At 40.6% G+C, this 26,812-nt stretch overlaps 1 protein-coding gene across 2 annotated transcripts; it reads left to right on the top strand.

Annotated features, from left to right (window-relative positions):
- LOC103150436 (transcriptional repressor p66-alpha-like) lies at positions 1-24,530 on the top strand. Of its 2 annotated transcripts, none has more exons than XM_007570053.2 (11): positions 1-202; positions 14,051-14,359; positions 19,174-19,297; positions 19,514-19,645; positions 21,135-21,206; positions 21,314-21,430; positions 21,563-21,745; positions 21,839-22,079; positions 22,170-22,558; positions 22,664-22,877; positions 23,719-24,530. In XM_007570053.2, exons 2-11 carry the CDS (start codon positions 14,064-14,066, stop codon positions 23,850-23,852), a joined length of 1,902 nt encoding a protein of 633 aa, XP_007570115.1. In that variant the 5' UTR covers positions 1-202; positions 14,051-14,063; the 3' UTR covers positions 23,853-24,530. The 2 variants fall into 2 exon arrangements, with proteins under 2 accessions (XP_007570115.1, XP_007570116.1); XM_007570054.2 differs by having other exon boundaries at positions 2-202; positions 21,566-21,745.
- The last annotated feature ends 2,282 nt before the right edge of the window (positions 24,531-26,812 follow it).

The raw sequence follows: 26,812 nt of genomic DNA on the forward strand, positions 1-26,812 counted from the left end.
GCAGCACTTATCATTTCCGAGGTGTGTATGAACGCAGCATGACGCCGCCTGTGGTGGCTCATTACATTATCTGGCAACCGGAGTGGCAGCGGACAGAAGAGAGGGGATCCCCGGGATTTTTTTACGCCAAAGCCAGCTAAATACTGACGCCAAACAAGTGAAAATCGCGGGGGAACTCGACCCGGCTCCTCCTATATACTCCGTAAGTTCGTGAAACTTTATTTCGTTGTCCTGTAATCTCATTCGAGATCATAATTTCCAATTAAAACGTGACGGTGACGGAAGTTTTTTTCTGTCGGTGTTAGCTCGGCTAACGCAAGTTAAGCTAGCTAGCATAGCTTGATCTCCGCTAACGTGCAAGGTAACAGTTTGTGTGTTGTTGGGCTCCACACACACACACACACATTCACACACACACACACACCTACCGAGGAAGGACTGCCAGGAGCAAAGCCTCAAAAGTGGAGCAAAATAAAACAAACTTTTCCTATCAAACTTGTTTCGTCCTGCACCGGCATTAGTACATAATGAAAGTTAATTACTGCATTTGCTAATTTGAAGCCAAAAATGATTTAGCCAAAAATGACATTTCTCTGTGTAATTAACGCTCAATTATTCGTGAACACATCCAGGGACTGTTTGTGCAGACCAGAGAATTAGCGTTAGCAGGCTAACTTAGCTTGCATGTTAGCTCGTCTTGTACTACCCCGTCGCTCTCCGAAACGGGGTCGGTTTCATTGTCTCTTTCGTGTATCGCTATTTGGAGGTGTAGAAACACCCAGACTAAAGTGTATGATATGTATTATCACTTCTTAAAGGGGCACAAGCTCCTGGTTTACACCTGGTATCACAACTAACCGCCAAGGACCATTGTGGACTGGTAGCTGGATTTATGTAGCCTCTGGTTTTGTAGCCGGACAGATGGACAGGTTGTTGTTGGGAAGCCAAGTTAACGTTAGCATCCGATAGCTTGTTGTTGTTGATGGGTTAGTTCAACACAGGCATCCGCTCTTCCGAGGCTTAAGTAGCGTCACTTAAGTTTTTAAACAGTATTACTATTGTTGTCAGCAGGCATTTATAAGTCTGCGGTTTCTCCTAATTGTAGATTTATTCTCTTGCGCTTCCAGAAACCATTGATCTCATAACTTTGTCAGATTAGCTCAAGCGTGAAGAGACTTTATGGAGGCGTAATGGTGGACGATTGTGCCTTGGCCGGTGTGTGTCTGTCTGTCCACGACAGCTTAGTAGCAATCACCCACGCTTTGGTAGGTGTTTTAGTGAGACATCTAAATTCCTACTTTTGTTTTACTAGAGAAGCAAGGTTTGTGTAGCATGATACAAATTCGAGACCTGATACCAAGTCGACATGGTCTTTTAGTTACTACACTGTTCAGTGCCTGTTGAGGTCAAAAATTTCGGAAGTATATCAGTAGAGACATGCTTCTTAATTTACGCCATTATTGTTATTCTATTATAGTGACTTTCTTAGTTGTGTTTTTTTTAGGTTGCTTTAAGCAGTCATCTTATTTCTACTTGGCTCCCGATCAAAGGTCCCTGCCTGTTCTTCAAGAGGTCATGTCAGTTTTGCAATTCTGACTTTCAGTTATGTTTTTTGTGAGATGAACAGCAGTCTGCTTATCACTTTTTCTTCTGAGCAAGTGTCCTCTATTTAGATCAGGCAGACAGTTGGCACCCTTGGCTGGTGAAAGAGGACATGTGTCGCTTTGCATTTTATGATGCGCCTTGGAGTTGCCTGAGGAGGGGTGCCTCTTATAAAAAAAGAAAGAGGGGGGGAGTAACTCCCCTGAGAGTGATGTAACTAGACAGGCATGACTTCTGACACTCTGTTATTCATCTTGATTAAAACTTTAACTTACATATATGTTTTCTATAGTTGACTAATATATTATTTTCCGCATTTATTTCCATGGTTATTCACTCACTGTTGCTATTATCTGGCTTATACGATGCCTGGAAAAAATATTAGCACCCCTTTGGACGTCTTTAATGTTACAATTATAATATTCAATATATTTTATGTGACTGTGAAGTGAAAGTAAGCAGATGCTTTTATTTTTTTTAATGCTTTACAAAAAATGAAAAGTGTGTCAGGTATTTGTATCTCCCCTTTTATGCTGATTCCCCTAAATATAAAGGAATTGCCCTCACTCAATTGGGAAATAGTCAATCTGTGTTTAACCTTTGTATAAATACAAAATAAAAAGCAGAATGTTGAAACTCTTTGTGGCAAACATGTGGAAGAATGTTATCTGATTAGATGAGACCAGATTTAGACTCAATGGTGTACTTAAAAGAAGACTGTCTGCAGAAGAAAATTGAATTACAAATCACAATAAATGCATTATCCCCACTTTAAAGCATTGGGGTGGCAGCGTAATGTTGTGGGATGCTTTTCTTTAGCCAAACAAGGCAGCTGATGAAAGTTGGTGACAAGACAGACAGCGACTCTAAATGTAGAATCAGAGCTACAAGTGAACAAGAATTGGGTGATTATTGCCCCTTGAGATCTAAAGATATAAATAAAATTTCTTATTATTTTGACTCAACGACATATCTGTCACTATGGTAGAAGGCCAAACTATTGTCTGGACCTTTTTTTGAAGTGTATATTTGATAATAAACTACTAATATCACTTTTATGTCCTTGCTACAGTAAAGACTGTAACTCATTGATGAGATGCGTCCCACCATTTTGACAATCTGAATCGTTATCTTCATTTAACATGAATGACTATTGCAATTGTCATGCATTTGCATAGTGTCTCTTTATGTTTGCCGTTAGATTCAGCAATTCCTGTCTTTCTAATTTCCACTTAAAAATCTTAAAACCAGGCAATGAAAAATCTAAAGGGCCGGATGGTGACCAGGAACCGTAAAGTGGGCAAGTCTGGTTTAGACCTGGGCACTTTACGGCCCTGTCAAAGTACAGACCTAAATCTGACTAAGGTTTTGTGGCAAGACTTGTAGATTGATGTTCCCATCCAGTCTGAGTAAGCTTGAGGTTTTCTTTTTTTTTTTTTTTAAAGCAAATTGGAATGGACAAAAAGTTCTGCGTTTCCATGTGCAAAGCTGGCAAAGACATCTGCCAGAAGAACTTGGCAGCTGTAATCACCATGATGGGTGGATCTATGAATCATTGACTCAGGTGGATCGAATAGAGATGCTGGCTACACCTTTTAGTTGTAAAATATATTGGAAACATTGTATCATTTTCCTTCTACTTCACGATTTTGTGGTACTTTGTTTTCATCTGTCACATTAAGAAAACGCCTCGGGTGTGTGATCGTATGTAGCAAAAGTGTGAAAAACATTCAAGGAGTACGAATACTGGAAATGTTCTTATCTGAAATGTAATATAGATTTTAATCCTACTGTTATGTAATCTTAATTATGGCACGTGTGCCTTAGTCCTTATTCACTATAGCTCATATGAAAGCATATGTTCTTAAATGTGTAACTACTCTCCTTCCTCTTCCTCCTCCTCCTTCATCATGGTATTTTATCCTTCTTTAGACTACATGTCACAGTTTAGCTTAGGCAGTTTCAGATTATTTTAAAATGTCACTGATTTTAAAAAAACAACAACAAAAAAAAAAAACTAAGTTCTCTTTCAACAAGTGAAAAAAAACTACCATATTGTTGTCTTGGTGTCTTACCAAGCATGAACATGGGTATTTTTTTTTGTTCATTTCTTTACTAATAATGAGTTATCGCTCCTGTTTTCTAGTGAGGGTGTTCACCTTTCATGATTCCAAATATAGAAAATATTTCACATGTCACAATAAGTGTACTTGTATTAAACTTTTAGACTTTCCTGGCATTTTTTAGAGCACCAGTTCTTTACTTTACCACCTCTGACATCTTGTTCTATTATATCACCCAAGCAGAACTTTGCTGATTTACAATGTTTTCATGCTATCTGAGAAACTCCCTTTCTGACAGTTCCTCCAGATACCAGACGACAGGAGTAGATGTATTGGACAGGAATAACCACCCAAAAGCCTGGGGCGGTTCTTTAAGCAGAAACCGGGAAGGTCTTTAAACCGTAACTGCCCTGACTATTACTTGTTTACCCTGTTGGGTTTTGTCAAGCATGTGTGTTGACAATGTGACCAGCCTGTCCTTTTTAGCCATCAGACACCTCATGTTGTTTTGTTTTTTAAAGGGACGGCAGCTTCAGGTCATGTGTCTTTATGTACTTATTTAGTAAATTATGATCTTAGGTAATGCATTTCTTGTACTGGCAGTGATGATTTACCTCACCGCCTTTACATTAGGTCTATGTGCAGTTCAAATTTTTTAATTGTCAAAGGTGTCAATTAAATAACATTAAATCCAACTAATTAAAAATGATTTTTTTTTGTTTCTGGAAAGGATAACTATTGTTTTTAATGACGCATAAGATGTGATTTTTATTTAAAAAAATTTTTATGTTAGTCCAACAGAAAGCTAGTAGTGAAACACTGTCTCCTGTCCCACATTAAATATGCATCATCTTGTCCTTTGTCACTTAACCAAAGTGGCTTGAAAGGGAATAGAAATGTTTTTTTTTCCTATGATTTCAAAGATCCTTGTGCAGGCAAACAAGCTATTTATGTTAAACTTTTTTATATATATTTTTTTGGAGTTGTGTTTCATTTTTGGTGTAGCAGTTGCTTTGATTTTTGCATGTCAGCAGCTTCATTAAATGTGTTGTCTCAGCAATATGTTCATTTTTATATTGATGACAGTAGGGCGCCACAGAATCTTGAGGATATATTATCACAATATAAGTGTGTGCAAAATTCATACCAAAAAGGAGAATTTGGAGTAGCTTAATTGCAGGCTAATATATTCCAATTGTTGTGAAATTGCGAACTTGCTTTTTGCTAATTTAGTATTCATCCATGAGTAACAGTCTTAAACAGCAGATCAGTGGGTTTTGTCAGGACAATATTTACCACTAATAGCCTCATCACAAGATTTTCTACCTTGCAGCCTTAAATAGAAGTCATGCGTTGGTTTAGTTTTTTTGAGCATTCAGCTTTTTTTTTTTTTTAGCACAACTGGTATTTCCTGAATTGACTAGTATTCTGTGTATTAGAAATTATTTCTGAATTTTGTTTGCATTTTTGTCCTGCAGCTGATTTCAACCTCTTGACCCCCTCGATCCTTGCATCATTTCTGTCTGGAGCAGTAACCATCTACCACATTGATTTGTTTACAAATTAGAGATCATTTATTAAAAAAAAAAAAAAAAAAAAAGCACAATGTGAAAGCAAACCAACAAACACGAAAAGAAGTTTGCCTTTGGTCCAGACTAGACAAGTGGACCAAAGGAATTTCCTACATCCACATAATGCTAGATTTCAATACTGGCTTTCAATCTAATGTTTTTTTATTAAGCAGGATATTCTATCCTTTTTATGTTTTGGTCGTTATTGAGTAAGTATTTCGTTATTGAGTATAACAAACAAATATCTGTTTAATCCCGCTATCTGCTCTGGTAGAGCCTGCAGGCAGCTGCTTCACAGATATGTGGATTGTAGTTGGATAACTAGCTTTGTAAAATGTTGCCCTAATAGCAGCTTGGGTTGCAAGCTGCTATTTTTTGTTCTTTCTGCACCATCAATGTCTGTTCTTTTCCCATGACTGTCAGATTTTCCAAACAGAAAGTTTCTTCTTCTAGATAAACTGTAACTATTGGACATTTTATTTCTGCTAGATGACCAGAAGTGTGTAGCAGCAGACCGAGAAGGAGGAATATGTTGTCTTATGCTCTATAAAACCAATGAAAACTCTTGTTTCTCTGGTTCAGCATTTTCTTTGCCGGCTTATTATTAGGACTGTAAAAACCAGGCATCATTTGACAGAAAAGTGTGAGATTTTGAAACTGTAGCTTGTGAATACATTGGTACAGCTTCATATAGCAAACTTTAGTTTGGAGGTTTGTTGGGGACTTCCACCTGGGTTGACTATAGGGATGCACAACATTAGAAAATCTCAACTGAGATAATAATGTTAAATATTGGAATCATATCAGATGTAATACATGCCTATTGTCGTCTTTCCTCTCTTTCTCGTGTGTGCTTCCTACACTCAGTGACCTTTTAGGCTTTTGGACAATGTCTCTGTGTCTGCAGTGAGCGTGTGTCCTGCAGACTAACTGATACATTAGCATCAAATATGCAAATTCACAAACTTGGAATGTATTAGCCTCAAGTTTTTGAACACCAAGCTGTTCTTTGCAATATGAATATTGCACACAGTGATATTGTGACATTGAGGTATTTGTGATTTTTTTTTTTTGTGCAACCCCAGTTATGACCCCAAGGAAGACTTAGAACTTGCTGGTCGGAATAGCCATCTCTTTTGGCCTTGTATCCCCCAGAAAGAGCTGGGGAATGTCAATGGGGAGATGGATGTCTGACCTTCCCTCCAGGACCCATCACCCCTTCAACTTGATCTCAGAGCAGTGGATGATGGCGGAGGTTGTGACGAAATGGTGTAATGTGGAATCAAGAAGTATCAGATGAAGGAAGAAACCCTTGGTTGCTCTTTTACATCCCACTCTAAACACTAGTTTAGTGGGTATACATTGTAGATTGGCTCTATTGGAGCCAATCTACAATGGAGTAGAGCCTGTTCTACATGCCAGGTGTTTGATGCTGGAGGGAAGCTTATTAGGCAGTCAAGAAAATCCAAAATAACTTGACGCAGCAACCAAAACAAAGCCTACATACACATATTTAGGGACATATTTAGAAGCTAAATTCTGTTTCGTCTCTAGTACCACTTTTGTTTCCTCTCATGGTCTGCTTCCACTTATCAAAGCTGTTTACTTTTTTGAAAATCTACAGTTGTCAGTGTCATTGCAGTATATTCTCCTTATAAGTTACAATGATTATTAGTAGAAAGAGTTCATATCTAGTAAATGCTCAGTTTTTGTGTCTGATCAGTTTTTCTTATGAATTTTCTCTGAATGGCCTAAATCTCATCGTTACATCTTTACTCTTCTGGAAATTTTATTGTGATGGTCTAATCTTGACTGAGCCCATCTGATGGAGAGCCACTTGAAACTTATGACGCCTCGTCTAATCTCAGAAATATGCAGCAATTGCCACTAACATTGTGTGTAATTCCTTGTTCGTGTTTTCCATCTGGAGATGTCTTTTAATAAGGTTTTGTTCGACTCCCAGAGGTCCCCTTTTTTGCTCTGGTCACTTCCTGCTTAGATCCATTTCTAAGAAATGTAATCTGATAGCAGTCTGCGTGTGTCCTGGCCCTCCAGTTTCTATGAGGGTATGTGCTTCTGGTTTTACAGGATTACAGAGGGACCATTTGGAAGCAATTAGACTGAAATTTGAGATTAGCCCTTTCTTAGATTTTTGACAATGTTTAGCCGTTCTTTTATATTGTGGATTGTAAATACTTGTGGCTGAAAATGTATCTAGGGATTGTGCAATTATAGTGTAGAACGATACAGAGAGACGAGATGAGTAGTATTTTATGTGAGTTTTGTCACCTTTATACCGTTTAATTGGTGGTCAACAGACATGCAACGCTACTGCAGTTCTACGTGTGTCTACTGTAATCCAGATTAGACGTTAAGCGAGGAGGTTACATGAGGTGCGAGTGTGTCTGTGTGATGCAAACAAGCGAGCTCTTGTGGTTAAATGCGGCCGTATGTCTACCAGCAGTTTTATGCGATCATGTACAGAAGTCAGGGGTTTTTCATACTTCCTGGTCTTGTTGGTGTTTCTTTGTCGTCATGTTGCTGGGGGAGAATCCAGGTGGAGACATGCGCACACACAGATACACTCTGTGTAGCTCCGGCTCTCATTTACGCACACAGACACACACACACACACACACACACACACACACAAACACACACACACACACAAAGAGACAGTCTGGCAGATTCAGGGTTAAAGGCTTCCATTTTGTTAGGTAACACCCTAATGGTCTGATCTGTCAGTGGCGTTAAAATGGCAGGGGCTTAACCCTTGGCGTTCGGGACACAACCAGTAGGGGCACATGCACACACACGCCCACACACACACATGCATGCACACACACACGCACACTCTCTCGGAGACTTCTGGGCTGGCCAAGCCTAGAAGAGAACAAGCGAGCAAGGAGTGTGTGTGTGTGTGTCAGAGAAAGAGAGAGAGAGGAAAAGAGAGAGACAGGGAGGGGTAAGATGGAGAGTGAGCTTGTCAGTGAGAAAGAGAAGACAAGGAAGAGTTTTTTTTTTTCTTCACTTGGGTACAGTTAGATTATGGCTCAGCTAACCACATGCGCTCTGCGTTCTTCTCCCTCCCCCAGCCATGGCACCTCCTCAGCTGGGTCCCTGCCCCCATTCCTACCCTGGTGATCAAACCAGCACAAGTAGTCTGATCTTTTTTTTTGTTGTTGTTGTTATTATTAAGACTATATCTATAAAAAAAAAAAATCCTGTTTTCTGATCACCTTATTAAGAGGATTGGACATTTAAAATGTTGAGCAGGCAGTACAGAAAAAAAAATCATTAGTTGTGATGATTTGTTAGCTGTCGCCTTAAGTTTAAAATCATCACACAGACGCATCATCCTGTTGGATAGCTGGTCAGTTTGAGGGATTAAATCAATATAATAAAGGCCAGTGCTGCTTAGCTACCCAAAAATGAGTTAGTGCTCTGTTGTCTTTTTATTGGGCTATAATAATTCATACTTGTGGCATCTCTATCGGACGACATAATTGTTGTTTCTCCTTGTACTGAACCCTAAGGACGCAGCCGAGGAGCCTGTGTGTCTTTAAAATGGCTGTTAATGTGTTCACGGGCTGCGTCCAGTTCCCGTGGGGGGGTCGTTAAGGCGCTGGAGATGAGCGGCGAGCGGTCTACCTGAGGGGTTGAGCCGTTGCCATTGATCCATTCTCTGCGAAGCTGCTGGACACAAAAGGAGAGCGACTGAGGGTAAAACATGGAGTGTCAGCTCAGGTCACAGATTTCCATTTACTTTTAGGCAAGCATTTTTTTTTTTTTATCCTGTTATACTGTACTCAAGGATGTTGGAGATTTCATTTGGGCTGCGGGCTCCTTTCAGAGAACAATAAATGTCCTGTGTTTAAGCTTATATATGAATTTCTGCTCAGCTTAGATTTACAGAGTTTTTGTTACTTTGTCTCACCCTCGATTTGGGGCATTTTTTTTTATACTGCAGCTGTGTCTGGGGCCCCATGATTTCTGCGATGTGGAAAACGCGGACTGAATCGTTTGTATTTAATAAACAAACCGGAATCCACAGCAAAACACGGATGGTGGAGATTCCTATGCAGATGGAAGGAAAAATATGAACAAAGGTCTTGATTATTATGGAAACGTGCACAACACTTCTTACGTGTGTGTTTTTTTTTTTTGCATGTAATAAGTATATTGATATTGAGTTCAACTCTAGAGCATTTTTAAAAGGGAGATTTTCTTTTATGTTACAAAAAAGATATTAGTTTTTGCACATAATGTTTGAGTTCTTAAAAAAAAATGAGGGGGAAACACTGAATATTATAAAACTAATGTTCTGTTGAACCATAGCAGTTTTTCATTTGATATGAGATACTGAACCCTAGCTCAGGATGTGTTTTTTTTCCCGTCCATTGCATAATTATGTACTTTTTGGGTTAATTAATATAGTTAAAATGGAATTTAGAAAAAGTGGAATTTGGCATAAAATAAAACAGAATTTTGAGAATAAGGCCCATTTATAAGGCCGTCGCTGTCTATGGTAGCATGATAAACACATGTCCTCTTCCAGCCTTATTTGCCACAGTTCCACTTGTGTTTTGAACATTTAGCATTGCTTGCACTTCATAAATATTTTCCGTCAGTCAACACGCATATGCCGTACTTTAGATCTATATTGCTCATAGAAATGTCCCATATTTACACAAAGAATAAGGTGGTCATTGATTGTTGTCTTTTACTAAATTTAAACACTCCTAACTATTTCATGTAAGATGGGATGCCTGAAAAATTGCTTCAGGCAAGGTTTCTTTTTCTTTGTTTTCATCTAAGAAAGAAAACATCTGAATTATAAGTGGAGACCCTGGTTTAATAATGAATTGAGCTCACAAAGCTTTTTATGCTGTAAAATTCCCTGAAAATGTAATTGCTTGCAGACAGTTAAATGTGACCTTTAACCTGTGATTTCAACATCCTCTGACCGCTGATTAGTAGATTTTCTTTTTACTTTCAACATGCTGCTGGAACATTTGCTGTGGATTCACAAATACATAGGTCTCAATATATAGCTTGTTTCTTCTTATTTTTTTTTTCATATAACATATGTTCTTTAAGTTTCTAGGCAGCTGAACAAATCTACTTACTCCTAAAAACATGATGACCCTCAACTATTTTGCAACTCTTATTGCCTTGTTGTTTTCCACCACCAGTTTCTTGGTGTTCTTCCTACTTTTAGGACTTTTGGTGGGGTCAGTCTTGTGAAAAATGATCAAGTTTCATTCAAAAAGGAAAAAAAAAAAAAAAAAGGAAACTTAACTGTTTACACAAAGGGCGGGAGGGAGATGAGGGGCAAACTGGCGAGCATCTCATGAAAATAATGACATCCCTTCATTGGTAATATGCTCAATCTGTAATGTAAGCAGACATCCACACACCAATTCCCTTCGATTGCAAGTGTTTCAGACATAAACGGAAGACCATATGCCTGAAAAATCAGCCTCTCTTGGTTGCAGGTTTCAGCTTCCCCTCAACTCTTTTATAGACTTGACAGCCGACAAATCAAACCCCTTAGTGTGATTATAGGGTCAGTTGCTGTTTTTTTTTATGGCGCATAGAAGAGCTTGAGGTTGCCAAGACTATTGCTGCTTGGTTGCTTTAGAAGTTTGTAGTTGTAGTTCTTTGCCAGTTTGATGTTTGAGTTTGACTTTTTTATTTTTTCAACCAGAACAGAGCGAGCCTGACTAATGCCGTTAAAATCCTGATTGATGCACCTCCATATATTTTGTGGTTAAGCTTTGACATGCAGATATTTAGTTTAGTCGATTCTGGTTTCTATTTAACAACAATAACACTGGGAGATATCAGAAAAACATTCAAAATATTTACCTTTTTCTTTTTTTGTGCGCAAGAATTGTTTATTGCAACAACACTGTAAAGACGTGTTTCACTAATTTTGTAAAAGAGAAAATTATGTAGTTAACATCTATCATCTTAGCAATTGGCATAATTAGTTTGATTGACATTATTAATTGTCTGAAGTATATAACATCTTCCCTTTAAACTCTTGGGGTTTTCCTGGAAGGCACCAACATTTCCAAATGCAGACAGATTCAAAGTTTAGAATAATATAATGTAGCAACTTTTCCTCCTCCATTCAGTCCTCCTGTTATCGGCTCTGTCTCTCTCTGACGCCCCATATAAACCACAGCCATTAAAACATTTCAGTGATTGTGAAAGTGGCTAACTGTGAGTCTTTTTCACTTGGTAGCGGTATCCACACAGAAGAGGATTTATGGATCAAGGACCTGGTGGCGCTTTTTGCAGTGATGAGAAAAGGCTTTGAGTTTCCATCTGCTGTATGAAGTCACTCGGTTCTAATAACAGGCTTCAGGTATTGTACGCCTAACGTCTGAATGAGCCGCTGGTGTTTCTTCTCTGGACAATTTATGTGAATAAGTAAACCAGCAACGGCACACAAAGGCCTCCTTGGTTTTCAAGTGCAATCATCTCACTTTGTAGCATACGCAAATGCTCCCTATCGGGACATCTAATACTTCAGGGCTTCACAGTCTGTCCGTTCCTTCCGGGACAAAGGTAGCCACGTGTCTCAACTTGAAACTAGTGGCTGCAGTTTTTCTGGTCACGTGGCGATTCGAATGTCTAGCTTTGAGACTTGACTCTCTGCTTCTTAAATCTGCCATAGTTCACCACAATGTTGTGCAAACCGACTGTGAAGCCATTACTTAATTGTATCTTGGTTTAAGTTTGATTTCTGCAGTGCTGTGTGCAACACACTCCCACACACAAGCTGTCATCTCCGGTAGATAGATGCTCTTTGTATTCAGGCATGGTACAGCAGGGCACATCTGTCCTAGCTGTGTAACAGAGTTGGGTCCTTTCTAAGTACTGCAAACTTTTCATGTCAACAGGCCTGAATGTTTTCCTGAGTTAAGTTGGTTTTGTTTTGAATGTTTTTGGCCATTAAACAGCAGTGTGAGTCACTGCAACATTTAATATTAATGAGACGTAACTCAAAGGGCCCTATGATAACCTGTAGACTAGGTTTCTCTTTTCAGTAGACTGCCATGCTTTGCAGCCCAACACAAACATCCCAGACATTAGTTTACTGTTCTTATTATCAACACAATAATTGTTGATGAATTTTCAGATTTCCTTTTCCAACTCCCTGCTTCACATTAGTCTCTACAGATAAATATTCCTAAACGTAGATGAGACAATTTGGTACGAGGGCTCGGTTTCAAGTTGCAGCAGTGATTTGGAATTAGTTTTGTCCCGTGTTCTCCTTGTAATTCTTGCCACTTTGTTTCTGGGTTGGTTCGGCCTCTGTGCTCCCTCCATCTTAGACCAGTTAGAACTGGTTTTTCAAGGAAGTGATTTCCCTCTCATAAATTGCTCATAATGTGTTCAGGAGTTGTATCCACTTATCAGTGCGCAGAATGTTTCCAAATAACACACATTTTATGTGAAACATCATGAATTAATAAAGTGAAGTTGTGAGTTCCTGCTTCATCTCTAATGCGTGACTATTTGTTCGCTTCGTGTGAAGGTTTCACTAATGATGATCACTTTCTGCTTTGTATTCTGAAATCTTTGCGGCTCTCTTGCTTTTGCTGTTGCTGTACTCTGGAAGAATTGGGCCAGCTTTTAATTTAAGTTGGTTTGTTTTCTGGCACTTTTCAGTTTTTTTTAAATGGAGTTTTGGTCAGGGTCATTCCAGAAGCTCATTGTTGTGTGTGTTTGAGAACATTTTGTTGCAACACCTTTATGGTTTCAACTACTGATTTTATAGGGACTTGACCAATTTGGATTCAGTGTATTGGCAACAAAGGATACGCTAAGCATGATGCTTTTACCAAAATACTTAATAGTTAGTCTTCTTTGAATAGAAAAACTCACCAAGAATCTTCTAAACCTAATACTAATATCAACCATCTGACCCAGACTGTCACGACCAGACTACAGAATATGAGACTGTTCAATGTATGTAAACCTTTTCTGGCGTTGCACCTGTTTAGGATGGTAGTTGTTGGAAATTTTAAGTGAACTCTGTAGATCTAATAAATTTATAAGACTTGATTGTTTTTTAAGAGAAATGAAGTAAAACTGCAAATATTGCATCCTTGGCGTATTTTAATGAGTTTTTCTTCCCACAATAGAATTTAGTAAATCAAGACAGCTTCTGTTATAATAATCACTTATTTATTAAGTGAAGAAAATCTTGATTCAATCAAATCCTGTGTATGTCTCTCTCTTTTTTCCCCCCCAATTGTACTGGATCTAAATTAATGTACTGTAATGTGTTTGACTTTTGCAAACTGTCATTGAAGTACTGAGTGCTACCAAGCCAGCCCTGTATGTGACGCTTTGTTTCAAACTGCAGATTAGCTGATTTGGTTTAGCATCTTTAATCACCTTCAGGACTCTTTGTTGTCTCTGTTTAAGACACTCAGGTCAGTGTCACTGCTAAGTAGAGGCCTGGCACTGCTGGCTTTATCTAATTGACTCACTTCCAGATACTTTTTCACTTCAGTGAAATGTACACTGAGCCAGATTTTACCTCACTTGGCTTATAAGACTGCTTCTGTTGTGCTGAAGCATTTTGTTATATTGATGATGTTTGCCAAATGAGAAATGCTCGCTCTCAGTCCTGATTTCAAGTCAACAAGCTCTTCACCGTTTCCTTTCTTTCTTTCTTTTTCTTTTCTTTTTTTTTTTTTTTTACTTAGCCTACCTCTTTTGTTTGGTTGTCTGTGTTTTATGAATACATAAACAGAGTGCTGCAACTGTTTGTTCCTTCTGTATCTCCAGGGTGAGAGCAGCCATGTCAGAAGAGGCGGTGCGTCAAACGCGCAGCCAGAAGCGAGCTCTGGAGAGGGACCATGCAGCTCTTGGCGGTTCCCCGGGGGACATGGACGGCAAGCGGGTAAAGCTGGAGAGAGGTGATGCAGCTGGGGCCCCGCTGGCCCTGGTGGGACCTGCAGCTGAGGGCATGAAGCTGAAGAGTGAGCAGGCTGCTAAGGTCGCAGCCAGCATCCTGAAGACTGGGGAGGTGAAGGCCACCATCAAGTTGGAGGTGCAGACCGGAGACGAACCTGTGGATATGAGCACATCCAAAAGGTGAGACAAGGAAAATAGTCTGTTGGGTTTTGGTTTTATCGTGGGTGTTCCACTGTCATGTAAACAGAACATACTGTACTTTACATGATTGTATTAATGTTGGACATGAGCTGGCATTACATTTTTGCTGCACAGCCTTTAGTGCAAGTTCAAAGGTTTCAATGTTTTGACACAAAACTACAAAACAGAAATAAACGACACAAATCAATTTTAGGAGAAAAACAACAATTACACCTGCTGCTGAAAAAAAATAAAAAAATAAAAAAATCCAACATATTGATAATTACAGGTAATGGGTTCCATAACGTTTTTTATTTATTTATTTATTTATATGGAAATTTATAAAATGTATAAATTTTCTCAATTTATATGGAAAAGGGAAAATGCATTAATTTAGTGTTTCTTTTCAAGGTCAGAATATTATAGCTTTTAGGTGTTTATAAAAGTAGAACTGAGATGGCTGAGAATAATTGGATAATTAGCAAGGTTATGGACACGATGGAGGATCTGTTTTTCTCGGCTGACCTGGGAACGCCTTGGGAATAACTTGGGATTCCCCTGGAGGAGCCGGGCCTTTCTGCTTAGGCTGCTGCCTATGCAGCCCAACTCTGGATAAGTGGAAGATGATGGATGGATAGTGGAGCTATCTGCTTGGATAAATCCTGCGTTAGGCTAACAGACACTTTCCCCAAAGCTTGCTAGCTGGAGTTATCGAATGGGTTAAAAGAGTGATAGGTGGTGCATTCATTTTTTTTTCCCCAAACCATTTAATCGGATGTCGGAGAAAATGACAGAATAATTGGGAATTTCTGGACTGTATAAAACGCATAGTATGGTGTATACATATAATCCTGTCCTTCCTCCACTTACTGCAGCACACTGCCAATCAGCTGGCTGAAGGGAGACTACAAAACTTTTCTCATACAACAACTTCATGGTGAGGAGAGGAGTGCAATCTATCACTCTATTAAACAATAGCATTTTAAAACTATAGTTGATCTGTTGAATAAAAGCAGTTTATATCATGTTATAAACAATTATATTTCAACCTAGGAGAACCTATACCAGGCCTAGTTGGAGGTAAGGGGTAAAATGTGGTACCCTTTATTTTTTCCAGCCAGCTGATCGGCAGTGCACATCAACATGAGAGGTTGGTGGGGGGCCTTGCAGCTTATTTGAGCTCTGCACATCCAGGCACAACACTGGTCGCTCTGATGCTTTCTCTGGTATCTTGTGAAGCGCAGTAGGAGCCAGTGAAAGTTTTTAAACTGCAAAAGTTTAGAACCTTGGCTTACAAGAAATGCAATAAATTAAAAATACATAACTTTGGCATACTCGTATATCAGAAACCAGTCCATGTCGAGACTCTTTTAGAGAGCGGTCAACACTTGAAGCCATCTAATTGAATATTGAACATTGACCAGTAGCAGTCTATTCCTAATCTCTGGGCCTTGATATTACATTGTAAGCCAATTATCTCCACAACCCTTTACCAGCATTTGCAAGAAACACTACAATCCTTCTTGCGTCATATTTGTCGCCAACTCTGAGCTTCAAGGGCTACCTTGCTGATGCAGTTGTAGATTGGTAGGCTGAATCAACGTTTTGAATTCTACGACACCTGAGGTAATATTGTATGTATTTTTATGTTTTTCCCTGTTATAAAGGGCAAGGCCCTATGTATGCTACTGTAGGCCCTGGATTGTATGCAGGCACGCACAGCGGGGTGTTTTGCATAGAGCTGCGTCTTTTGGAGTTTCAGGTTTCTCACTGAAATTGCAGTAGAGCGAGTGGTCTGACAGGAGTCATACAGGAAGTCGGTGTGTGGTTGCCAGCAGCCTGCCCCCATTCTGAAAACTTTTGAGGCTCCTAAAGGCCCAGGCTCCATTTTCTCCCACAGCAGCACCTGAACTCTGCCTCGCACTTCTCACAAAATGAAGGCTATGTGTCACAAACTGGTTCCAACTGGCCGTTGCCATGGTTTCCACGTTGGAAGGAGCAGTTGGAGGAAGGAGGGGCCAGCAGGAGTGGTGGGTGTGTCACATGACCACACAGAGAAATGCCTGATGTCATGTGATGTGTATTTGGTAGAGAGATAAATACACACACACACACACACACACACACAGTGATATGATAACAGTTTAAGTGGAACAGAGGGGTGATTGAATAGTAAGTGTGTTTGGCTTTGCTGCGTTACCGCATAATTACAGACGAGTGTCACCTTTGGCCCCAGCTTTTAGCCTCTTTCAGTGTTTACGTGCTTCCTTTCTGCAAAGTGATTATTTTGATGGTTTATATGGTGGCCTTTGTCATTTTCCAGCTTTGTGGAAAGTATGAACGGACAGAGTTCAATCCAGCTTCAAACTGTGTCAGACAGTCGTACAGTAACTGAACTGAGGCTTTCTATTACATACTAGACGTCTGCTTTACAGTGTTTTGTCAATATTTCAACCAACCTGCGCCGAGCTGTTTCGTTCCCTTAAAGAGCTGAAATCGGCTCCCGGGCTGGTTTGCGTTGCACTCTGAATGTGAAGATCCAGCTACACCTCAAAACGACTGAATCAGCAAAATCCTACCATGGGAGGGGGGTCAGCGTACAGCTACAATCTGGGGAAGCCGAGGCATGCAGAGACACTGGACCTTACATAACCAAGCTGCCATGTGTTGTGACGCTTGTGTAAGCTGTTCTCAATACATGGTAGCAACCTTCATCAGCTAGGCCGCGTCATGTCGGTAATGAGGCCACATCGGTCAACGCAGAGGCTTCGCCTTGAAGGTTTTGTGGCACGTTAGGAAGCACTCAAATCCTCAGCAATGGTGCTTACTGTGTTCCTCTGACTGCTGTTTTTATTTTATGGGCAGAATGTAAACGAAGCTGCTCCTCTCGGGGTTTGTTTGTGCTCAAAGGTGTAATATGTCTTTGAAAAGCAGAACTTCATGAAGATCAGTTTTTCTTTTCACATTTAAGTTAAACACAGAAGGAAAGTACTCCATTACACACACTAGAGAGACCTTACTGGCCTTAGATTGACGTCTCTTGAGGGAAGCCGTTGAGAGGGCAGCAGAGACGCGACTCCGGGGTGAGCAAAAGAAAGAGGGGGGAAAAAAAAAACCCCAGAAGAACTGACTCAGTGAGTTGGAGTATAAAAGATGAACAAGTAAGGTTGGGGGAGGGGTGCGTGAAGTGGTGACTGAGTGAGAGTGAGTGTACACAATAGGTTGGCTCCTGGCCATGTATTCCCCTCCCCCCCCCCACCGCTCGCTGTCACCCTCTCCAGCGTCTCGGGCCGACCTCTGCTCCGCTCCGCTTGTGACTCTGGCGTCGGCAGCTGGGAGGGAGGGGAGAGCCGAGGCCCAGGCTTCGCCGGCGCGGTTAGGCCACGGGCCTTGCCATAGAGGTAGAGCAGGAGCGGGGTGAGGCCCTGTGTGGGCGACAAAACGGGTCTTGCCTCAAACCCTGGAACCTCTTGCTTGGCAGGGACTGAACTTCCACACAACTTGATGGAGAATAATTGCACACCATGATGCAGACGTCGGAGTCCGATGTCACAGACGCTAGCATACCCAAAGCTATTTTGCATAACTCGGCCTATCTACAGTGGTCAGCAGTTGTTCATGTTCTGTAACATTACTGTGACACCCCCTCCCTCCTCCTTTTCACCCACCTCTCCGCTACTGCCACTTGCCACCCCCTCCCTTCGATTGCGAACATAACATGCCGTAAGTCACCTTTGTTTTGCTTAGTCGCCAGGAAAAGCCATTATGCACTTAACAAAGGTCTCCAGCTTTCACTTCAGTTCCAGTTCTCCACTATAGTTCATTAGATTGCTGCTTTCTGAGTCCCTCTGTTCCCAGAAGGGAGAGCACAGCTGGTCTGCTGATGCTACCTTACGCTGGATATAATCGGTGGTTGTATTCTTCCTCTGCCGCCATTACCCCATTATTGATCTCTTGGTACATGTCTTCTTGTGTGTTCCTGCACACATTTGCACCGCAGCAAGGCTCGCAGGATAACAATTCAATAACGCCATCTAGTGGATTCAAGACAAAGCTACAAGTTCATAATGGACAAGTTTGTTCAAACGAGAGAAAATTAATCAAATGCCACTTGTTCATAGGTTTGTCACAGTAACGCATTTTGCTGGAACAGGAAGATATTTTAAATATCTAAAATAAAACACAACAACCAAAGACAATAAATAAAATGGACATCGAAACCACAAAACACAACAGAAACCATAAATAAAATGGATTATAAAGCCTCTGCAAACAAAACTGCCCTTCACAAAATATTAATCATCAGAATGGAAATTGAGCATTTTTAACTTTGTCATGCGATTAAATGACTTACTGCGTATTGCGACAGGCATTGTCCATCTTTTGTTGCATAACTGCGACTAAGTTATGTTTGATGAAGCGATGATGCTCCACGGATTGGGTGTGAACTTGCAAAACAACTTTGAAACCAGTTTAGACGGTCTTTACACCAGCTTTGAAATTACTAAGAATCCTCCAATTAATCATTCAAGTCAGACGCCAAAGCAGCTGCGGTTGATTCTCTCGCTTCATCCAAGTATATCCTTAAACAAAGCAACACATCATACATAGGACACTAGAATTTCTATGCATGATGCAAGGCAAGGTATTATTGGAAAGCACAATTTCAACGCTTGGCAACAATGCTGCACTTTCAGGAAAACTAATTAAACTTAAACCCAGCTGCAATTGGTCTTTTGTTTATGAATGTGTAATAAAATGTAATGATTATTTGTTTAATAACAAGCATGTATTATCCTTGTTTCTTTCTTCAGTGACATTAAGAAGGAACAACAGCCGCCTTCTCCAGATGATGTGATTGTGTTATCAGACAACGAGCCGTCCAGTCCCGTCATGAACGGCCACTGCTTCACGAAGACGGACACAGATAAGCTCATGGTAGGAAAACAGAACTTTAAAATGTAATGGTAGTTTTGCCGTATTTACCGTCTTAAAAAGGCGTTTGCAGCCACTAAAAAGACTGATAGACTATCGTCTGGTATGTTATTTATTATCTTGAACTGATATAAAAGCTGGGCGTCACTACACCCAGAAAATAACTTGGTATCAACGTATTTCTTTTTTTTCTTTTTTTTTTTTTTGTCATATGTGCAGAAGAGCTCACCTGAGGAAAGGGAACGTATCATAAAACAGCTCAAGGAGGAACTGAGGCTCCAAGAAGCCAAACTGGTTCTCCTGAAGAAACTACGACAAAGCCAGATCCAGAAGGAAAGCACTGTACAGAAGGTAAGCAGCAAAGTTTGCAACATTAAGAGGCTTTCACCATGTTGTGCCATTCTGAATAAGGGTTTTAGCTCAACGCAGAACACATAGTTCTTGTTCTAATCCTTTACCGACTCTTAATGGAATGAAAAATAGAGATTTCCTGATCAGGATTTTTTTTAATCCCCAGTACAGCTCCAAATAATTTGAGACAGGGCATTTTGTGATTTGACTTTGCAGCAACAGTCAAATCACAGTAGTATTGCAATTGTGTTCAGTTGATGAAACTCATTTTTGTTTGGCCATTTCGACACTTTGGACTCGACTTTATTGGTTTGGCAGCAAAGTATAATTTTGTTCTAATAGAAGTCTCTGATAAACAGGCTTTTGTTTCTCTAGATGTATCTGAGTCAGCACAATTGTAGTCTTCAGTAAAATTCAGTTTTACTTCCTTTCAATTTTTCATGCAAAGCACTTCTGTGAAGTTGTTCATGCTAGCATGTTTCCTCTTTATTTATTTTTTTATGTGCAGTCAAAACTTGCAGAAAGTTTTCGTCCGATTCTCAGATGTAGTGCTTTGTTTGTAATGTCATACAAGCAAAGCGCTACATCTGGACGTGAGCCCTCTTTCTCTGTGAACGTTATGAATGGTGAAAAATAAAAGGTTTGTTAAAATGGAAATAAGCAATTTTCCCAAAGGGCCCCATAAACATCTGTAATCCACCCAGAGTCTCCCAACTATTGGCCTAACACTGTATATATTTTATAATAAAAGATACATTTCTGTTTGTTTTAGAATTTAAATTTAATTTGTAATTTCTAAGAGGAGTTTTAAACTTTTTCTGCAAGCGGGACGCCGTAGTGTTATAGTTCAAGGTCATTTACTCACTTCAGGCTGTGTCCTGTTTGAACTTCCTGTGTGAATCTTTCTTGGTTATTGTTATTATTCTTCAGCCTTGAGGCATATCTCTATTTATCAGTGCAGACGCTTCCTATAAACGTGCCCTGCCCGGAGCGCTGTGCTTATTTTCAAAATCAGGAAACTTAAGATGTTGTTTACAAAAGAAAATGCTTCCCTCACCCCCAACCCAACAGCAGCACATTTGATTCGCATGCAGATTTCACATTTCTGTGTTTGATGAGCCAGTGGGCCACCAAATGAACGTGTCTGGATTAGATTAATTAAATATCGTCTTTATTTTTAATTCAAATTAGCTGCACAAATGACAGTCGCATGTCTTTATGGAAAGTGGCAGATAAGATCATTCACCACACCAGATATCTGGAGATGAGTTTATTCAGAAATACTGATCATTTAAATGAAAGCCCAGATTGGGATTCCTAACTATACTCAGGATATGTTTTATGTGAATAAAATTGATCAATTTGAACCCACTTTCGAAGTCATGATATTTTTTTATATTATAAAGTTGCTACCTTATAGAAACCAAGTTATGGTGTTTATTTTGCCAGGGTTGTTTAACTTCTTAAACCACACTCTGTCTGTGTTCAGGCGAGCGGCTCAGTGGCCACTCCTCCTCCTCTAGTGCGAGGCAGCATGACGTCCAGTAAAGGACCCCTTCAGGTATCGCCTCACCTCGAGTACTCATTCTAAAACTTGTGTATTTTCTCCTTTTACCTGAGGGTTTTCATCACTATTATTTGTAAACATCATCATTATTGTGTTTGCAGGTGACGGGTCGTAGCTCAGGCACGGTGATCCCTCCACCCTTAGTGCGGGGCGGACAGCACGTCCCGTCCAAACACAACTCTCAGATTGTGATGCCACCCTTGGTCAGAGGAGCCCAGGTTGTTGTCCACTGACTGATTGTCCTCTTTAAACTTTATGCAGTGAATGTCTTTAATGTGTTTATTTTTCTTGTTTTATACTGTTGACCGCTCTCTATAATTGCTGCATCTGTGCACCACCCCCACCCCCAGCAGCCTATTGCAGTGACCCCTCAGCAGATCGCTAGCCTGCGGCAGCACCAGCAGCACAGCGGTTCAGGTCCGCCCCCACTGTTACTGGCCCCCAGGGCTTCTGTCCCCAACGTCCAGATCCAGGGCCAGAGGATCATTCAGCAGGGACTCATTCGAGTGGCTAACGTGGCCAACAACGTCATGGTCAGCATCCCTCACGTTAAAACCGCACCTGTGGTGATTTCTGCACCTCCTCTCCGTTTGTGTGAAATTTAGATTTTGTCTTTGTGTTTTTAGGGCTCCTCCGGTCTTAAGGGCTCGTCTCCCAGCTCCAGTGTCAACGATTCTCCGGCTAGCAGGCAGGCAGCCGCTAAGCTAGCTCTAAGGAAGCAGCTGGAGAAGACTCTGCTGGAGATTCCTCCACCCAAACCTCCTGCTCCCGAGTTCAACTTCCTGCCATCCGCGGCTAATAATGAGTTCATCTACTTGTTGGGGTTAGAGGAGGTGGTTCAAAAGCTACTCGAGATGCACGGCCGGGGTGGGTAATGGTCTCTGTGGTTACGACGATGACAACTGATTGTAAAGCAATTAAATAATCAATACTGTCTGAATATTATTCCATATCTAGGTAATCTGGGTCCTGCTGCTTCCATGGCCAGCTCCAATCCCAAAGACCCGTACACCTGCGCCCAGTGCAAGACGGACTTCACCTCCCGCTGGAGGAAGGAGAAGGCCGGCACCATCCTCTGCGACCAATGCATGTCGTCCAATCAGAAGAAGGCCCTGAAGGCCGAGCACACAAACCGTCTGAAGGCAGCCTTTGTGAAGGCGCTCCAGCAGGAGCAGGAGATCGAGCAGCGTATCCTCCAGCAGACGGCCTCCTCATCTTCCTCCAAAACCACCTCGTCCTCCTCTCCCTCGCTGTCCAAGAGCGAGGTGCTGATATCCCCGCAGTACAAGCAGATCAGGTCTGACTTGCAGCACCGATCAGTGTCTGCACACCACTCCATTAAGCAGGTCGGCACTCCATTTACTTACACAGCAGTCTCTTATTTGCTCCTGCATTATGTTTGTTGACGTCCACCTTGCTCAGCATTTCACCCGCGTTGTGTCTCTGTGCAGAGTCATTTGGCGCACAGCATCCAGTCTCGTGGCCTGGCGCATTCCTTTACCTCCTCCCAGCTGCAGAACGCGGTGACGGCGGCCGCGCTGGGCAGCAGAGCAGGGAAACACGCTGCCGCTCTCTCACTGCAGCAGGGAGCAAAGGTCAGCGCCAGCAGCAGCGGTAACCAGGGCAACATGGGAGCCTGGAGGAAGCAGGGCAGTGGGAACGCAGGTATGCAAATGTGACAAAGCTATGCAGAAAATGCACGCCACATTTTCTTACTTTGGGATTCTGTGTAGCGTGATATACACAGTGCTTTTTACATTTTATTAGAATGTTTCTACAAACTTCAATGTGTTGAGATTTTGTGCAATATGCAATAGTTAATGACTGTGGAAAGGAAGGGAAATGATTTATGGTTTTCAAAATGTGCATATCAAAGAGTTTGGCAAGCCTCTTAATTCAGGTCTTTTTAGGTGTCTCCACACCAGATCTGCACATCTACAGGGAGAAGTCCTTTTGTTTGTTTGTTTTTTCTTTCCTATTCTTAGTTTCAAAACGGCTCCAGCTCAGCTATGTTAGGCTGCATCTGGAAACAATATGTTCAAGTCTCACCAATTATTTTTTTATAGGAAGTGTGGGTTGTGACTAGGTCTTTAACATAAAATCCCAATAAAAAAAGATTAAAGTCGTGGTTGCATGCATGTGCAAGGCACAGAGTTCTAATGCTCCTTTTGCTCGTAGGCTTTAAAAGTTAAATGAAGTGTTTTTTTTTTCCCCCTTAGACTCTTTAATCTTTGATTCATGGCCATATTCAATGAATAAGAATATGCATTCTAATGAGACCTGTTTGCCAGATTAAATGAACTTTTTGAAATAAAACCTTTTCACAGTCCACATTTCTGTCTTTACAGTTTAGTTTTTTATTGGTAACAGAAAAAAAAAGGCTGTGTTTAATTAATCTATATAATGTTTCACTGAGCGAATTAACAACAAAAAGAAACCAACTAATTTTAATAATGTACCAACACGTATGACTATGCTTTGACATTTTTGTCGCGTGTCCTTCCAGGAGTGACGATGGCCTACGTCAATCCCAGCTTGTCTGCTCATAAGACCTCCTCTGCAGTGGAACGTCAGCGGGAATATCTGCTGGACATGATTCCTTCCCGCTCCATCTCCCAAGCAGCAAACACATGGAAATAATGCAACTTCCTCCTGACGCCACAGCTTTTAGCCCTCCTAATATCAATAACAGCCATGCTCATTATCATTCTGTTTTCTATAAACTCTGGCTCGGACGGCCAGGACAAGAACTCTTTTTTTTTTCTTTTTTTTTTCTCGTCGATCAGAGGGTGTATTCAAACCTTTTCTCGACGCCTTCTTATGCTACCTTGTTCCTTTTCTGAATCATTTCCTTCGTGGAGTTGTGCTGCAGCAGCTTCGGGGATGCAAGGAACATGTCACAAACATTTTCGAGGACTCGGTGGGAGGCAGGGGGTGCTTCGGCTCTTCCAGCTGTTTACTGCTTGAACCGGGAAGAAAGTGGCAAAAGGAAAACAAACAAACAAACAAACAAACAAACAAAAAAAATCAAAATAAAAACAACGCTGAGCGTTATGGACCACGCAGGGATTAGCGATCATCACCAATATACACACGATTTGTCCTGCATCCTGCCCCCCTCCAGCCTGAGCCACTCAGGCCCGCGCGCCGGCCTAACCGAACTCTCCTACGGACCTCGTCACAGAGATCGTTGAGCTTCGAGGACCATTCGTAAAATATTAACTGCTTTAGCTTTGCAACAATGAATAAGACAAACATAAAAACAAAAAAAAAAAAAAACCCCATCAGACTGACAAGGAAAGAAAAAAAGAAAAAAAAAAAGATCTATCTGCACACAGACTGCCTCTTCTCATCAACCTTCAGCGTGTAAATTAGAGAAGTTGCTGTGTCTGTTGGACTATTTTGTATGGCTGAATGTTAGGATTTTGTCTTCTCTTCTGTAAGTCCTATGCTGTGTTTGGAATATTGTGCTCCCTGACACTTTGGAAGTGGCCTCTTGTTGAGGTCTGAATATTAAAAAAAAAAAAAAAGGCTAATGTTACTGTTGAGGTGGTTTTACATCTGCTGGTTTCCATTATTGTGGCCTAGTTTTAAATACTTTTTTTTTTTTTTGCTAAGATGATGAAGAATAAAGATTAAGGGTTTCATTGACTCATGTTAAAGAAAAAAAAAAAAGCTTAAAAAAAAGAAAACGCGGAGCATATTTGGAGGACTATTCTTATTGAATATTGTAAAATAAACCTTCCAAAGAACTAGTGGAGCCCAAATGGAATCCCTTCTGCTAGAAGGTTTCTAGTTTATTTGAACCCTCTCTGGATATGAACATGAATTCATGCTAAACGGAGTGGGTGTAAGGAATGTCAAGGTTTTGACATTTTAATTTTGCTTTTTAGTCATAGGTTGTGGTGCATTACTTTTTTTTTTTTTGTTTGTTTTGTTCCTTCTACAGACAAAACTGTCTGAATTTATTTATAGGGTTAGTAAAGACTTGCATATGCCCTACGTTTTGAAAGGATATTGGTTTAAAATGTGTTTTGTTTTGTTTTTTCCCTCTGTGTCGAGTGGCTCTCGCACAACCTTTGACCGGTTTGAGCGAAGCTGGACAGCTTTCAGAATGTAGTCATGCAAAAACAAAAACTAAGCCCTTCTGCAACAGATGACGAACTTCTTAGTCTTTAAGGTGTGTATGATTTCTGTAAAGCCGATTCTTGCATTTTACATGCGCTACAGTGTGTTTTAATCAGATTGCAGCAGCACAGGCAGACGTAAAGTGTCATGGTAAAAAACAAAAAAACAAAAAAAAAAACAGGATGTTTCGGTCACAAGAGAAAATGGGCTGCTTTTCTTTTATCAGCCAGCAGGGCGGCCCCGTTTATGTGCCGCTTATCAGATGGTGTTCTCTTTGTCTTATTGGAAAATTTACAGTAATTAAAAAAGGAGAGAGGCAGAGATGCACGATCGGGCTGTAACGGGTTGACGCACATTTCTGATGTTTTTTCCAGTCTCACATGCTGATTTTAATTTTTTTTTTATTTTTTCTAATTCAAAAGGACTATTACGCTTGAGAGAAATGTGTGTTGCGGGTCTGTGATGGAGGCAGTAGTTTTGAGTCTAAATAAATTCTCAGATGTTCTAAGAGTATCCCCCCTCCCATCTATGCATCAAGGCATGTCCTTAACCTGTGACTTTTAGAAAACCCCACATGCTGTCGATTTAATGAAAATGGAGAGCAATCAGAATTTTCATGCATTTAATGACTGAGGGGAAGAAAAACCCCCAACAATTTCTCAGTAATTAAAAAACAAACAAAAACAAAAGCTCTGTTCTGATCTGCATCTCCCTAAAGAGTCAATTAGATTCGATTTAGTCGGATTGAATTAAAAGTTACTGCCTGACCCGATTGTCGCTTTCAGTCTCGCATTTTCTAACTCTTTGTTGCACTCAAAGATTATGTCCTTATAAGCTCCACGTCTTGAAGCCTAATGTCCTCATGTCAGATAACAGGTTGTTTTTTGTTTTTTTATTATGTAATCTAACGGTTGCACAATTGCTTTCTATGTCAGCGCCTCAAGTGGATATGTATCCCTTGATTTTTGGGCTTGCATTAAAAAAAAAAGAAAAAAGTCAACATCTGCAGATGCCTGGTGGTAATGCAAACACACAGAAATTAAGGTAGATTGCTTGTGAAGTTCATGTTTTCTACATTGGCGTACAAAGGGGAAATATTCCAGGTTGTGTGTACATTCCTGATGAGCGAAACAAAACAAAAAAAACTAGCAACCTGGAATGAGCCCATGCCTCTTTCGTTGCCCTACTGGTGCGACCCTGCGCTGTCCTGACGACTGCCTGCTGCTGCTGCTGTTTGGCAACATTATCACCATTCCGTTGTTTGTGTGTTTGGGGTCAGCTGCAGTGAAGCGCAAATGGACAACAATGTATAAGTTTTTTTTTGTTTTTTTTTTTGTTGGTTGTTTTGGATTTTTTTTTTTTCCTGCTCTGTCAAATAATAAAACTAATTTTAACCCCTGTTTCTTGACTTGTTTGTTTTACTGGCAGCCAGGGTTACATGAAATTTGAACTCTTGCTTTGCTGGAGGGAAA

Source organism: Poecilia formosa, unplaced genomic scaffold, assembly GCF_000485575.1.
Source record: "Poecilia formosa unplaced genomic scaffold, Poecilia_formosa-5.1.2 Scaffold254, whole genome shotgun sequence".
Classification (NCBI taxonomy): Eukaryota; Metazoa; Chordata; class Actinopteri; order Cyprinodontiformes; family Poeciliidae; genus Poecilia; species Poecilia formosa.

Coding starts and splice junctions, on each gene's coding strand:
- LOC103150436 (XM_007570053.2), top strand. CDS start 14,064: ATGTCAGAAGAGGCGGTGCGTCAAACGCGCAGCCAGAAGCGAGCTCTG. Junction 22,080..22,169: donor ACTCGAGATGCACGGCCGGG/GTGGGTAATGGT, acceptor TTCCATATCTAG/GTAATCTGGGTCCTGCTGCT. Junction 22,878..23,718: donor GCAGGGCAGTGGGAACGCAG/GTATGCAAATGT, acceptor GTGTCCTTCCAG/GAGTGACGATGGCCTACGTC.